Source organism: Sphaeramia orbicularis, chromosome 17 (assembly GCF_902148855.1).
Source record: "Sphaeramia orbicularis chromosome 17, fSphaOr1.1, whole genome shotgun sequence".
Taxonomy (NCBI): Eukaryota; Metazoa; Chordata; class Actinopteri; order Kurtiformes; family Apogonidae; genus Sphaeramia; species Sphaeramia orbicularis.
Genome location: NC_043973.1, coordinates 11,900,766 through 11,917,195, shown reverse-complemented (window position 1 = coordinate 11,917,195; position 16,430 = coordinate 11,900,766). Strand labels below are relative to the sequence as shown.

Here is a 16,430-nt window from a genome sequence, read left to right as displayed (position 1 = left end):
TCAATTAGGCCACCGGTCCAAACTTTAAACATCATGGCATTATCAGCTATACGAGAGTTTTCTTTCTATGTAAAGTACTTAAGGTACAAAAATGGACCATTTCGAAAGGGTACAGAAATGTCTCTCAAAAAAGTACATCCCCAGCGACAAGCATTTGTACCCTTTTAAGTATAAGCTGGTACCTCTATTTTTGAGTGCACACACACACGCGCGCACACACACACACACACACACCCACACACACACACACACACACGCAGTATCAGGTAGTGTTGTGGCATATCGTCCATAGCTGCGCCTGACAAACCTGTGTAAACTGGGCCGTCTTATGTGTAGGTTTGGACAAGTTACATTTGGTTACCACATACTACTGGGTCATTCCATATGAAATCAACAGATTTTAAGAAAATTTCCCTCCTGACCCTCTTCGATTTTTCAAAATTTTTACATACTTATAAAACATTATACATGATGGGAAAATCCAAAATTTCAAAGCTTAATTGTAATAGTTCCAAAGTTATGACCATTTGAAGTAGGTAGGGGGTACCCTAAAATTGCGACCAAAATTGCGACTTGAAATTTTCGGCTATTTTCAGGCTTCTATAACTTCTGAACAACAAGAGCTAGAGGTCTGAAATTGTCAGAATCATTTCACAGGAATCTATAGTCCTAAGAAATGTGAAAATATTTACTTAAAATTTATAATTGCATGTTACAAAGAATGACAAAGTTGAGATTTTATCCACTGCAAACGTCTAAAATGCTACACAAATACTAATCATCATATTCATTAGAAATTTTATCTGCTGTATCTTGGCTACTTAGGGAATGGATCTGTGTAAAATGAAGGTCCTATTTATGTTATGTATGATATGAACAGTTTAAAATCAAAAATATCTGTCCGACCTTAAGATTCAAAGGTCAATGTCAGCATGTGGGATAGGTATGTCACAAAACAAAAGACACCATGTGAAAGTACAGGAATTGCCCTAAATTTTGACACCAAGCACAACTTGCTTCTATAAATCCTTCTGTGTTAATGTTCAAATTAAATATGGACGTTTCGCCCCATTTTAGCCATTTATTATAATGTACTAGAAGTATGTGAAAAGGTTTGTTAAGCCTCTTTGTGTTATTTATGTGATAAATTATATACATTTTTCAAATCGGATTTTATATATTTTTTGTGTTTTCTGTCCTTTTGTGTTGATATTAGGTTAAAGTGAAAAAAATAATAGACAGATGATAGATGAAGTGTGCTGAAAAAAAAAAAAGATTCCAAACATGGGTATAGTAAACATTTGTTATATAGTATATAAAGACACAATCAAAAGTACTGAAGAACGGATAAATATGCTCAGACCACTAAGGGTTAATATTTGAATGTTTCTGCCAACAGAAGGTACATCGTGCCAATTATTTTATTTATTTTATTTATTTATTTATTTTTCAAAATACAACTTGGTTAAATTCTTTCAGTGTGTGTATCAGTACTTTTTGAACACTTGAGCACAATTCAACAATACCGTGATAATAATGAGAATGTGATCATTTTAGTCACAATAACCGCGATATGAAATTTTCATATCGTTACATCCCTAATTGCGTTATAATTTTAATCAGATTAAAAGTGATGATGGATTAAACCTCATTAATATGTTAATTTTGACAGCCCTAATATGAATAAAAAAAAAAACAAAAGACACCATGTGAAAGTACAGGAATTGCCCTAAATTTTGACACCAAGCACAACTTGCTTCTATAAATCCCATATTTTAGCCAAAACGTCCATATTTAATTTGAACATTTAACATAGAAGGATTTATAGAAATAAGTTGTGCTCGGTGTCAAAATTTAAAAATAAAAGACACCATGTGAAAGTATAGGAACTGCCCTAAATGTTGACATCAAGCACAACTTGCTTCTATAAATCTTCTATGATAAATGTTCAAATTAAATACGACGTTTTTCACCCCCATATTTTAGCCATTTATTATAATGTACTAGAAGTATGTAAAATGTAGAAAAATCTGAGAGGTCGGATGGTGATGAACTTTTATGGAATGAACCCTACTGCAGGTTCAGACTATACTCTGCAATGACATATACATTAAACCCTGACCATATTTTCAGGGAAAAAAACGCCTCCTAAAAGACATACCCAATGTAAATGAAGAAGTACTTCACAATAGTAAGGTTCATATGGATGTTTTGGTGTCTATGGACATTTAAGACCTCACAGAATCTATTCCCATTGTCTAAAATATTGTATCTATTACTATGCCTGAGCAAACTGAAACAACTAAAAGAGAAATTAGAATTTTTTTACCCCTCGCCTGTTTTTTTTTCGGCTGAATGACGATGATGCCTAAATTAATTGTCGTGTTGGAGATTTTGTTAATAGCGTATATTTCACCCCACAAAGATTAAAATCATGTTTGAACATTAAAGTTTGCACTAACATCCACTTTTGATGTACTTTTATTAACATTAGGGTCTAAACTTTGAGCAAAAGTTGAAAAAAACATCCATTGTCATGATTTATTATATTTTTATAGTAGATGACTATTAATATAATTTTTTAGGCCCACCGGCGGCCCAATAGGGCTAAAGGGGTTTAAGCCAGGGGTGTCAAACTCATTTTCTTTCAGGGGCCACATTCAAGCACAGTTCGATCTCCAGTTGGCCGGACCAGTAAAATAATAGCATAATAGCCTATAAATAATGACAACTCCAAATTTTTTTCTATGCAAAAAATAACACTTAACCTGTCATGCATGAATATGAGAACCTTAATCAACATTTATTTCCTGAGTGTTTTTTATTCCTCTTTAGGCATGAAAAAAACAATGTGACTGAAATCTTCTTAAGAACCTATTTTTTCATGGAGTTAAAAAAATGTCAGTTTCACACCATTCGTTTATTTTTGAAGCAAAGAAACATGGATTTACTGATTATCTCATGTGAAAACTATGAAATAAAAACCTTTTTTTACTCTGCTGTTTTCTCACATTTTAACATACTCTAATACTAGTCATTACTCAGTTCATGGAAATAATCTGCCAAAAAAAACCCAAACTTTTTGCGTTAAAAAAAAAGTTTATGCAGTTTTTAGGAACAATAACAAGCCATTGATTTTTTTTTTTTGTTTTAGTTTAGTTTATTTTGAATATGCAACAAGACAAAGTACTCTTCCGTAGTCTTAGAAATAAAACAGGTAGTAAGAGGTCATGGAAGAAAAAACAAAACTTATACATATACATGACTTCATTTGCACATTCTAAAGGAGTGGGAGGAAGTATAATTTATTTAATTTCCACTCCTTCAACACTTAAACATGTCACTGCAGATCAGGTTTAACAAGGAAAAGCAAAGTTACAGTAATGGTATGAATTACAGTGTATGGGATGATGCCTAAGTGTCCACTGTGTTGGCTGATTCGCAGCTAAACAACAAAAGCCATGAAAATACAACAGAACAGCTGTAGAATAACTGTCCACTGTAGTTGACCAGTATGCATGAAAGGGTTAACTTATGAAAACATTTACATTTTACAAACTATCCCAAACAAAAAAGATGTGAATAACCTGAAAAAACAGAAATTTCTGGAAAAAAAAAAGAAAAAAAAAAGAAAATTTGGTCAGTATTATGCCTCAATTATGATTAATACATGTGCATTACAGATTAGATCTACCAAGACACAAAACCGGCCAGAATATTGTTTAAATTGCACTTATTTTTTCTTCAGACATTTCAGGTCATATTTGTTCAGGCTGACCTTTTATTATTAAAAGATATCAGAATTTAATGTTCTTTGCAGGAAACATCAAAGAAGAAAAAATGGTGTTGCCATTATTTATAGGCATGATGTCATTTTATGTTTTTCACATTAAACCAAGAAGAAAATTTGGAGTCATTATTTCTAGTTTATTATACTATTATTTTCAAGTTCAACGCCCTTGACTGTTAATATCTTCTGCACTTTGCAAATGATCCGGTGGGCCAGATTGGGACCTTTGGCGGTGCCTGGTTTTGGCCCCCCAGGCCGCATGTTGAACCTGTTACTAAGCTATAAAGTTAGATATGAAAAGTCAACAGTAAACCTTTTGCACTCCTCTGATTAATGCTTTAAATGAATCTGTGGTGACTGTAGCCCACTGTGACCAAACGTGCTGTGATCTCAGAGCATTCCAATCCTTCATCATCTGCCTGTAGTTGCACTGTTTGTTTGATGCATGCTGGATGATTCTTGCACATGCTGCTTTGAAAATACTGCAGCTCATAAATAGTTTAAACGGGGATGGGGGGGTGGGGGGGTGGGTGTCAAACTATTAATATTTCAGGTGTTCATATTTGTTCAGGTCATTCACATTTTGTGTGAAAGGATCTGATGTACACGTTGCTATTTTTAACTAATTTTACTTTTTACACTAAAACAGAGAAAAATTTGGAGTTGTCTTTATTTATAGGTTATTATGGTTAGTATTTCATGGTCTGAGACAGTTTTTTGAATTGACTGACTGAATTTTGCTCCTGAACTAAATGAGTGTTACTATCCTAAGTAAAATTTTTGCTTTTCAGCTATAATTTGCTTAGAGGTCTTATTTATGTCTTGTGCATAAGAAATCAATATAAGTGAATCCTCAAAGGAACTTGTGTGGTAATGCAAGTTATGCAAGTTTACCGGATTTCAGTTCTGTTGCAACATGTGATGGTCATATGAACATGTTTTCAGCTCAAAAATGTCAATTCATCACAATTCGTGTTTTATTTCATGTCACAAATGGCCAAGTTATATTTGAACTGAATTTACCTGAAAAACAAATATTCTAATCTTTTAGATTCCCAGTTTTTCTTACAAGATTCTGTACTACATATCACTGTTTTATTTTTGACAGGTTGCAATGGAGTATGGTGCTGATTATCATGCTTATGTTACACCAATACATACCATTAAGAATGTCACACTTCACTTTTTAAATCAACAGTTTTTCTAATAATAAGCATTTTATAAAGAAATAACAATTATATATTGTTATTACTCTTTAGTATGATGATAAACTCTACAATAAATAATTCTGATCCTAGTTTTTGCACAGGGATCATTTGTGGAAACGGTTACATGGCTGCCCGAGCATCAGTTTATGTGGGATCTGTAACAACTCATGTCACATCCGTCCACTGCCACATTTTGTGTTTTTGTGTCAGCTGTTATTGTTTTAGATCCACAATACTAACATTTATGAATAAGAGGAGAATAGCAAAAGTTTTCACATACACGTGCTATTCAAAATCCAACATTTCTGAAATATAGCTTCCACTGTTAAATAATATCAGTAGTCTGTGCACAAATGTATTAGCATATTTCAACACAGTTCTATGCATTTCTTACAACTTTTTTTTTTTTGACAAAAATGGCCACTCATTTGACCCCCCTAAGTAAATTTTAGCCATTTTACAAATTCATCCCATGTCAGATTGGGCCCTTTGGTGGGCTGGTTTTGGCCCACAGGCCATATGTTTGACTCCTGTGGTTTAAAAACTAAACAAGGAAAGACATTTCTGGGTCCGATCAAGCGGTAACACATGTTCAACAGTCTCTGTCATATAACCAGAGTAACTTATATGCATGTATTATACATATCTGAGTACGTATTATAAGCACTTTAACATTATGTATAACAAAATTTGGGGAGATAATTTTTTTTAGGTGAAAAATGTCAAATTACTGCCAGTAATTACTGCTCAATTTTTTAAGCTTTACGCAAACATTCAAACATGTGTTTCTCGACAGAAATTGATATCAAGTAGGACAAAACCTTTTAGATATTATGTTCAACTATGCTGAAAAGAAATTTTGGAGTAAAATATTGAAAAGTTTGTGTTTTATTGACATGAGAATGTGGTAACACGTGGACAGGTTGCCATAGTAACATGTGGACAACTCTTTAACATTGTATGCATCACCCAAAATGTTGACTTATTTTTTTAAAACAATAAGCCTGAAATGTACTTCTTCAGATATATGAAGATTATTTGTGTCTTTATATGCAAGCAAAGGGAAAAAAAGGCAAACAAAAAATACAGTTTTGAAAAAAAAGATTTGAAAAGAAATGAAGGTTTCTAAATTTTTAAGCGTAACAAAATCGATTGTATTCTCATTTTCTTTCATTTCAAATCTGAAACTTCTGCTTGCAGGCCAAAATGTTTTGTCATTTTAAAAGTTTTGTTTGCAAGTCCAAAGGTTTTGCACCTCTAAATCTTTTGCAAATCAAAAAGTTTTGCTTGCAAGTTCAAGTGGTACTTACTTCTGGTCAAAATCGTTGCGAGTAGAAACCTTTTGCTTCTAAGTTCAACTGAAGGTGATGGGCGGACCTACATGTGCAGAAGGGGTGGATTTCTATTGGTAGCTTGCTTCAGATTGACAGCGTAGCTCAGGGATGTCAAACTCATTTTCTTCCGGGGGCCACATTCAGCCCAATTTAATCTGAGGTGGGCCGGACCAGTACACTAATAGCATGATAGGCAATAAATAATGACAACTCCAAATAGTTTAAGTGTAAAAAAAATGACATTAAACTAGAAGCACTCGGAGACCGCAGACCTCCGCCCAGGCAGATCAGTGCCCCGGATTTGAATGAAAATTTCAGGAAATGTTGGTACTGGCACAAGGAACAAATGATTAAATTTTGGTGGTGATTGGGGGGGTAGGGGGCCCACTGATCAGCCTTGGCGGAGGTCTGCGCTGTCTTTTCTAGAAAAGCACTCGTGGAGCGTAGACCTCCGCCAAGGCCGATCAGTGGGCCCCCTACCCCCCGATCACCACCAAAATTTAATCATTTGTTCCTTGTGCCAGTATCAACATTTCATGAAATTTTCATCCAAATCCATCCATAAATTTTTGAGTTATCTTGCACACAAACAGACAGACAGACAAACCAACTCCGACAAAAACATAACCTCCTTGGCGGAGGTAATTATGCCAATATTTACAAACCATCCAAACAAAAAGGATGTGAATAACCTGAAAAAAATTTAATTTGTAAAGAAATACAAGTACAATTTTATCATTATTATGCCTTGACTTATCATTTCTACAAATGCATTACAGAGCAGATCCACAAAGACACAAAACATTTAGTAAAGGCAGAAATTGTTAAAATTGCGCTTAATTTTCTTTACACATTTCAGGTTGTTCATATTTGTTCAGGTTATTCACATTTTATTGTTACAGGATAGTTTGTTAACGTAAACATTTTTATAATTTATTGTTTTTGTACTGAATCAAAGAGAAAAAATTGGTATTTCATTATTTAGGTTCTTATAATATTATTTTTGAGTTTGATGCCCTAACTTGCACTTTGCAAATTCATTCTGCGGGCCGGATTGGAACCTTTGGCGGGCCGGTTTTGGCCCCTGTGCCGCATGTTTGACACCTGTGGTGTAGCTGGTGCCTGCTCCTCCAAACCAAATGATTTTTTTTTCCAAAACTGTATTTTTTATTTTCCTTTTTTTTTTTTTGCTTGCATAATAAAGACACAAAATAATCTTCATACAGATACACCTGTAGCTTGTATTACTTTCAGATTAGCCAGCAGATGCTTTTCTAATTATTTTAATGGTTGCATGTTCCTAAAAGCAGGCAGAAGTTGATGTTCGGAGCTGCTGCCTCACTGAGATCAAACAGACGGAAGAAAATACAGAGACTCTGGAGTCCATCGAGAAGGTACTGAACCTCCCATGTGGCCTCTATAGTCCCTCCCACCTCACACAGTTTCATAACTAACAAGGAATGATTAATTTCTTTATGTCACATTTCTGCATGATAATCGGACTCAATTAAATAAAACATCAACACTCATTATAAAGAAGTGATGTGACACTTGTGTGGTATTCTAGGGAAATTCTTACTCTTAACTTCTACAGTTCCTCTGAATCTGTTATCGAAACATCTGATACCATATTCGTTTTCAGGTGTAACATGAGTACTCCTCAGCTGCGGCAGTGGTGTTATTTACAATAGTTTTAGTTTCCAGTTGAATAATCTGTGTCCTGCAATTCAAATGTTTAATTTCATGTTTTTTAATTTCACCTTTACACAGTATTTCCTGAATCCTTTGAGGAAATTCTTCTCTGCAGCTGAAATTGAGAGAGTTTTGTCAACATTCCAGTAAGTCCAACGTGTCCTGTCCTTTATCATTATACGAAATGAAAATATTAAAAGAAAAAAAAAAAAAAAAGCACTTTAGATATTAATGGCTTCTGTGTCGGATGCAGGACCTGGTTAAACTTCACAAGAACCTGATGGTTGATGTTCAAGATTCTATCCTTAACAAAAATGCCTTAAATCTCTACCAGATCTTCATCAACTACAAAGAAAGGTAATTATTTTATTGTTTCAGATGTCGGGGGAAAGCCCACTTTTGCTGCTTCCTTTTGTTTTAATGTGAGACTTCCTGTCGTATGTGTATGTGTTTACTCATCAGTTGAATGAGTACGCTGGATTGTACTGTTTTATGTGAACTATGTTGTTTTATACAAGGACTAAAGATGGAAATTAGCCTGGGCTATCATCTTGTGTATTCACACATATTGTGTTTATTAATATGCACCGTCCCTTTAAAAAACAAAACAAAACAAAAAAACATCTTCAAACTTCAAGGTATTGAGTAAGTATTAGTAATTAGTATTAATAACATAAGAACAGATTTAATATAGAGTTAAAGCAATGTCCAAGCATGAATGAATTTAAAAGAGGTACAAAGACAGAATTTTTCAGAGGTACAGGAATGAGGGAGGTGTTAGGGATCACTGGGTGTTATAAAGATGTACAAGTATGTGGTAAGTGTGTGTATATGTATGTATGTGTGTGTATATATGTAGGTGTATATGTGGTATAGATCTGTGCATGAATATATTTACATATATGTGTTATTGTATTATGTGTTTATGTAAATCATATTATATTTGTTCATAATATATAAAGCCAGAAACCTAATTATTACTAGTAAGTATCAGTCATATTATGGCATAGTGTATAGATATGATTAGACGCGGAAGGTTATTATTGTTATTAATTATATAAGGAGAAGAGGTGGGAGTTTATAAGTTGTACTTCTTCTCACTCCTTTTCGAATATGTATTATATGTCTTATGTTTAAGTGTTTTGTTTATTTATTTTCTGTTTGACATTCATGTTCGAAATCAGTCATCAATCAATCAATCAATCAATCAATCAATCATCAATCAATCAAAGTATTACTTAAGGTTTGCATTTTTGTATTTTTTGTAGGGATGTCAAAATTAACGTGTTAATCCAGATTAATCCATTATTATGATTAATCTAAATAAACATTTTAACATAATTAACCCATCTGCAGTGCAGAATGACTCTGAATCTCTGGCAACGCATTTGGGACAGTTTGTCCAAATAGAGTTTCTGTTGCACATGTGCAAATGGGCAGTTGATCCTAAAGACAGGCAGCAGAACCAACCCATAAAGATGGAAGACGCTAAACAGCACATTGGCCCTGTGGATGGAAATATGAGGACAAAAAACAACAAGATGGAACAGCTGATTCAAGTTGTTTTGTTGAAACTGTAGAAGGTGTTTAATAAACACGTCCCTTCTTTCTTGAGTCTGTTTGCTCATACAAAATGAAACGCGATTACTATAGATTAAAAATGAAGGATATTTAATTGTGATTAATTGAAATTAATCCACAGCAACCCTGTGATTAATCTGATTAAAATTTGAATCGTTTGACAGCACTAATTTTTTGATTAACTGTTCAATGTAGAATATTTGCACACACCGTTGTACTTACATGAAGTTTGTGTTGAAGTCTGTACTGTGGTGGGAGCCACTCATTTCTGGATTTGCTCATGTTTATGTTTATGTTTATGCATTTGGCAGACGCTTTTTTCCAAAGCGACTTACAGGGGAAAACCAATTAGATCACTCAAACAATCAAATTTATTTATATAGCGCCAGATCACAAAAAAGTTATCTCATGACACTTTATATATAGAGTTGGTCAAAACCAGACTCTAAGTCAATTTACAGAAACCCAACAGAATCCTCCAGGAGCAAACACTTGTGACTGGTGACAGTGGCGAGGAAAAACTTCCCTTTAACAGCAGAAACCTCGAGCAGACCCAGACTCCTGGAGGATGGACGTCTGCCTTGACCAGTTGGGGTTAAAGAGAGAGGGTAAAGAAAGAGAAAAAGAGAGAGCGATAGAGATAGAGACTGGGGGAGAGGGGGAGAAGGGGGAGTAGGGGAGACACATGGAGGCAGATGAGGATAAGTGAGTGGTGATGATGAGGGCAAGGAAGAGGCAGGACCACCGCAGCAGGTCCAGAGATAATCCTGGAAGAATCTGTGATAATCCTGGGAAAAAACCTTATTAGAATATTTAAAAAGGAATGTTTGAAAGTGCTAGGATAGTAGGTGCTCTCGGAAGAGCTGGATTTTCAGGAGCTTCTTGAAGATAGGCAGGGATGCCTCTGTTCTGCTCACCCCCCCCACCTTTTCAGCGTTTTTAATTTTATTTATGCAATTACGTATAAACCGTTTGCACCTCCCTTTGAGACGTGTTAAATATAGACACAGTTTCTATGAGCAAAATTGGTTTCAGGTTTGATAAATCACTTTGCGTGTGCTACATTAATATTTTTACATTTTCTCCTCCCAGCACACGCACATTTGCGTGTAAATGCCACATATTACATATTCATTGCAGCAAACATACTAACTGGATGCAGACGCACTATTTTGCACCTTAGATTTAAAATACTCAACCCTTAGTGCACACTGTTAGTAAATGAGTTTGTACATTTTTTTTTTTTGCATGTACAATGAGGTGTACATGTTTTATACAAACCTTTAGTAGATTCGGCCCTATGTGTACAATACTAACTTCTGCTACCTATCGTTAGCTTAGAAATGACGTTAGCTAACTTTAAAAATAGGCTTTTCTCCACCACAAACGTCACATAACCACGTAAGTGCACACAAAGATTGAACCTTTAAATATCCTGAGAAAGAAGCATTACCAGAGCAGATATGGCAGTATGTGACAGATTCAGGTGTATGGCTGTTTCGTGAAAATACATGATTTGTGAATTAGATTTAAACTTAATGTATGCTTCTTGGTAATTTGAAACAGAATGTTAAACTCAAATTCAAAACACCAGAGTAGTATTTGAAGAAAAAGTTTTGAGAGTCATGAAAAAAAAAAAAAAAAAAAAATACTTGGAGACCTCATACAGAATACAGAGTAAAAAAGAACAAAGTGTATAAAAGTTTTCCAGTTTCCATTTTTGAACAAAGCTGCCACTTCATGTTATATTCTGCACTTTTTGCTTTCTGGCCTGTAACTTTTTTCTCAGAAGTATGGGACAAAATATGTATTACTGCTCTAATACTAATCCGTTGTATTACTATCATTATGATGGAAATTATTAATCATGTGTAAAGCCAAAAAATATGAGGATCTGTCGGTACCATTTATATAGAATATGAATGACCAGGATCATGGGAAAAAAAATTGTTTTTTGATTTGTTTTGATTCCATAACAAAGATTTCTATGTGCTTATGTAGGCTTGTGTTGTGCTAGAAGCTGGATGTCTGTTGGTTTTGCTGAATGCATTTCTAAACTCACACTACCTTGGGTCTCACTGAGGAATAGAAGAGAGGTATTGAAAAGCTGAAGTAGACATTACAATTTATACAGAAAATCCAACCCAAAAGCAATGCATAGAAATCAGAGTGTTGTGACTGTTATCATGGATATGGAAAACTGGGGCTGTCATTACATGGTGTTAGCTATTGTCACATCAGAGTCCCAGTATGTGTCAGTGAAGTTTTATACCAATAGTGATTACAGCAGCCATTGATGTGTTAGCAACTTTAGAATGACAGGAAATAAGATTCACATTTTGATGTTCTTTTTGGTGGTGGAACTGCTGAATGCCCAGGCAACATTGTTTTTTTTTTTTTTAACCCTTTATTGGGCAAGTGACTATTTTTAATTTCCACATACATTACAAGACAGTTACAGTGAGGACAGTGAGTCAATAATCTCAGATCCAATGTGGTCTACAGGGTCTGTAAGGTCCACCTCTGCATGAACAGTGAGTGGACCTGTTAACGTCACAGATAGACAGCCCACTACTTTTTGATTCATAACTTTTGAACCAGACAAGTTTAACCCTTTCATGCTTGAATTATGAGAACCTTAATTAAGTTTTTTTTTTTTTCCTGAGTGTTTTTATTCCTCTTTAGGCATGAAAAAAAAAATGCAATTGATTTTTTATTAACCTTTTTTTCATGGAGTTACAAAAATGTCCACTCAGCTGGACACCATGTGTTTAATTTTACAAGCAAAGAAACATGTATACAGGGTGGGGACAATGAACATTTAGTTGTTTTTTCTCAGCAGGCACTACGTCAATTGTTTTGAAACCAAACATATATGATGTCATAATCATACCTAACACTATTATCCATACCTTTTCAGAAACTTTTGCCCATATGAGTAATCAGGAAAGCAAACGTCAAAGAGTGTGTGATTTGCTGAATGCACTCGTCACACCAAAGGAGATTTCAAAAATAGTTGGAGTGTCCATAAAGACTGTTTATAATGGAAAGAAGAGAATGACTATGAGCAAAACTACTACGAGAAAGTCTGGAAGTAGAGGAAGCAACAAAAAACGTACCAAAGCTTTTATTAAAGCTCTCAAATCCAAAATCCTAAAGGATCCAACCACATCCATGAGAAAAATGGCAATTGAACTTGAGGTAGACAACAAGAGCGTTAGAAATGCAGTAAAATATGATTTGAAGTTAAAATCTTACACAAGAACACCAAAACACTTGTTGACAACAGCAACAAATCCAACTTTAGCAATTTTTGGGAATCATGTTTATGGCCGCCTTCTAGCCCCTCTGGATTCTGCTATTTGGGGCGTTTTAGAACATGCTACCAATAGAACATCACACAGCAATGTCGACTTTCTTAAAGATACTATTAAAGAAGAATGGGAGAAGTTGTCACCCGAATATTTGAGGAACACTTACGCAAGTTTCAGGAAGCGTGTGAAGGCAGTTATTGAGAAAGAAGGAGGACACAATAGAATAAAACCATTTTCTATTATGTCCATTTTCTTGTGGCAAATAACTTCTCATGACTTTCAATAAATAATTGGTCATACAATGTCTTTCAATCCCTGCCTCAAAATATTGTAAATTTTACTTCCCCACCCTGTATACTGACATACAGTGAGAAAACTATGAAACAAAACACTTTTAATGATGGTAATCTGATGTTTTTTTCACATTTTAACATACTTGCAAGAAGATAAAATGCAAATAAATAAAATGTCAAACAACAAACAAAACAAAACTGTTAATTACAGTCTAATAACAATGATCAATTTTTTTACACTCAAACAGTCAGATCAGGTTTATCTGGAATAGCAAAGTTACAGTAATAGTATGATTGCAGTGTATGGGATGATGCACAAGCATCACTGTGTTGGCTGATATGGAACTAAAACAACAAAATACATGAATATATAAGAGAACACCTGTAGAATAACTGTCCAGTGTAGTGACCACTATGCATGAAAGGGTTTAAGACGAATATTACACATAATTGTTAAGGTCTAAATCAGGGTATAGTCGGTATACCGCCGTATACTACTTATTTTTATTTTATTACCTCCGCCAAGGAGGTTATGTTTTTGCCAGGGTTTGGTTTGTTTGTTTGTTTGTCTGTCTGTTAGTGTGCACATAACTCAAAAAGTTATGGACAGATTTTGATGAAATTTTCAGGGTTTGTTGGAAATGGGATAAGGAAGAAATGATTAAATTTTGGTGGTGACTGGGGGTGGGGGGGCCCATGGGGGGGGCCCATTTCAACAAACCCTGAAAATTTCATCCAAATCTGTACATAACTTTTTGAGTTATGTTGCCACACTAACGGACAGACAAACAGACAGACAAACAAACAAACCCTGGCAAAAACATAACCTCCTTGGCGTGGGGGGGGCCCACGAGGGGGCCACTGATCAGCCTTGGCGGAGGTCTGCGCTCTCCGAGTGCTTCTAGTTTTATTTTATATAACGGACATATGCTTATTTCTTAGGTAATCCTCAGACAGTATATTAGGCTTCGTTCAGACTGCAGGTAAATATGGAGCAAATACGATATTTATGCCCATATGTGACCTGTATCCGATCTGTTAAAGACCAATTTTGAACAGCACAAATCCGATTTTTTTTTTCAAATCCCACCCAGGCCCCTTTCACATGTGGTCCTAAATCCGATACGTATCTGATATTTGGCAATATGACTTCAGTCTGAACAGCCAGGTTGCATTTATCTGACCATAACTTCATTGAAATGCGACAAATGTCACAATTGTGTGTCTCAGGAGTGTCACTTCTGTAAACACAGTGCGTGCCTGCATGGTCACGTATTACATCAGGACCTCTTTTGCGAATGTGGGTCACTCAGTGTCGCATTAAGTTCATACTCAAAACTGATAGAGGTAGCATTTAATGTGTGATAGAAATACACAATATAATACAATATAAAGTTGTCTTTATCCGTATCTGTAATATGAACAAGCACACAAAAAAATCGGATTTCACCCAAAACGGTTAGTATTAGCATTTAAATTCTAATTATCATGATAACCGTGTTTGATTACCGCACTTTTCCATAGAAATGCCTATGTAAAGATCTGCTTTTATGCCAAATGTTGGAGTATAGTTTAAATTTTTTACAATTTAAATTGTATATACCTAAATTGGAACCAGTATTCACTTTTGAAGTCTTTGAAAGGTTCGTTAAGCATCTGTGTGTTATTATGCAATAAATTATTATACATTTTTCAAATCGGATTTTATATATTTTTTTGTGGTTTTCTGTCCTTTTGGTGTTGATATAGTAGGTTAAAGTGAAAAAAAATAATAGACAGATGATATAGATGAAGTTGTGCTTGAAAAAAAAGTACCAAACATGGATATTAGTAAACATTTTTTTATTATAGTATCTAACGACACAATCATATTGAAAACGGACAAAATAGACTTAGACCACTAAGTAAATTTGAATGTTTTTGCCAAGAGAAAGTGCATTGTGTCGATTATTTTAATTTATTTATTTATTTTTTCTGAAATACAACTTGGTTAAATTATTTCAGAGTGTGTATTAGTACTTTTTGAACATTTTGAGCACAATTTCAACATATTGTGATAATAATGATAACCGTGATAATTTGGTCACAATAACGGTGATATGAAATTTTCATATTGTTACATCCCTACTTGTTTATGTATGAATGAATATGAATAAATCTCCTGTTACACCTCTTTACTGAGCACCAAGGTAACATATTGAAGTCAGTAAACTTTTATGCTTTCTAATGTGTTGGGTAATTACTCATTTTGACTTCCTGTATCAGTCCAGGTAAAACTCATCTATGTGTTCTGTGTGTTTCCTTCCTTCCTGAATGACAGATTTCTTATTTATTGGATATACTGCAGCCGGGTAGAGCGCGCCATCGCTGGTTTAGACCTCATCTGCAAAGAGAAAGAGGACGTCTGTTTGAAGCTGGAGGTTTGTTACTTGCCAGAGGATGGGCATGTTGGTCAGTTTGAATGTCTGTCTCATTGTATGTGTTCTATCGGTCACATTTCAAGCATTATTGATATCAAACCATGACCAAATGATTTGCCACGGTCTCTAGTTGACTTGATAAGTTTTTGACAATGGACTCTATGCACAGCCCCACTACTTCCTGAACTTCAGGTGGGTCCTTTATTTCCTGTCTTTCAGTATTGGACAGACTGATTAATCCAGGTGTGTCTGCTACTTCTTGTTGTGACTACTAATTAATTAGGCACACCAGGATTAATCAGTGTATCCAATTATGAAAGACAGGAAATAAAGGACCCACCTGAAGTTTCAGGAAGTAGTGGGGCTGTGCATAGAGTCCATAGTGGGCCCAAGTACAGCTGAGATACAGCCCAAAGTTGGGGGTCACGTGCCTAATTTGCATATTCAGAAAATTGCTTCTGTCTTGAAAACTATGACGGATATTGACAAACTTTGTATTATCAACTTATAAGAAATCAGATATCATCTTTCATTTGGTACCAATTTGTTGACCTTGGATGACCTTGAAGGTCAAAACGCAAGAATACACATTATAATTCATATAGGGATGTAACGATTACCGGTATAGTGATAAACTTGCAGAATGATAAAATTGCAGACGGCTAGTATTACTGTTTTAAATTCTAATTACCATGATAACTGTGTTTAATTACCACACTTTTAGGGGAAAAAACCCTACATAAAGATCTGCTTTTATGTCAAATATTTGAGTATAGTTTTAATTTATTGCAATTTTAA

The 16,430-nt window shown here is 34.8% G+C and overlaps 1 protein-coding gene across 1 annotated transcript in view; it reads left to right on the top strand.

Annotated features, from left to right (window-relative positions):
* LOC115437782 (guanine nucleotide exchange factor VAV3-like) overlaps positions 1 to 16,430 on the top strand; it is a 210,277-nt gene that overhangs the window by 47,271 nt on the left and 146,576 nt on the right. Inside the window, 6 exon segments of the mRNA XM_030161124.1 lie at positions 5,485 to 5,490; positions 7,640 to 7,726; positions 8,103 to 8,151; positions 8,154 to 8,170; positions 8,278 to 8,381; positions 15,533 to 15,636. Coding sequence (XP_030016984.1) covers positions 5,485 to 5,490; positions 7,640 to 7,726; positions 8,103 to 8,151; positions 8,154 to 8,170; positions 8,278 to 8,381; positions 15,533 to 15,636 — 367 coding nt within the window.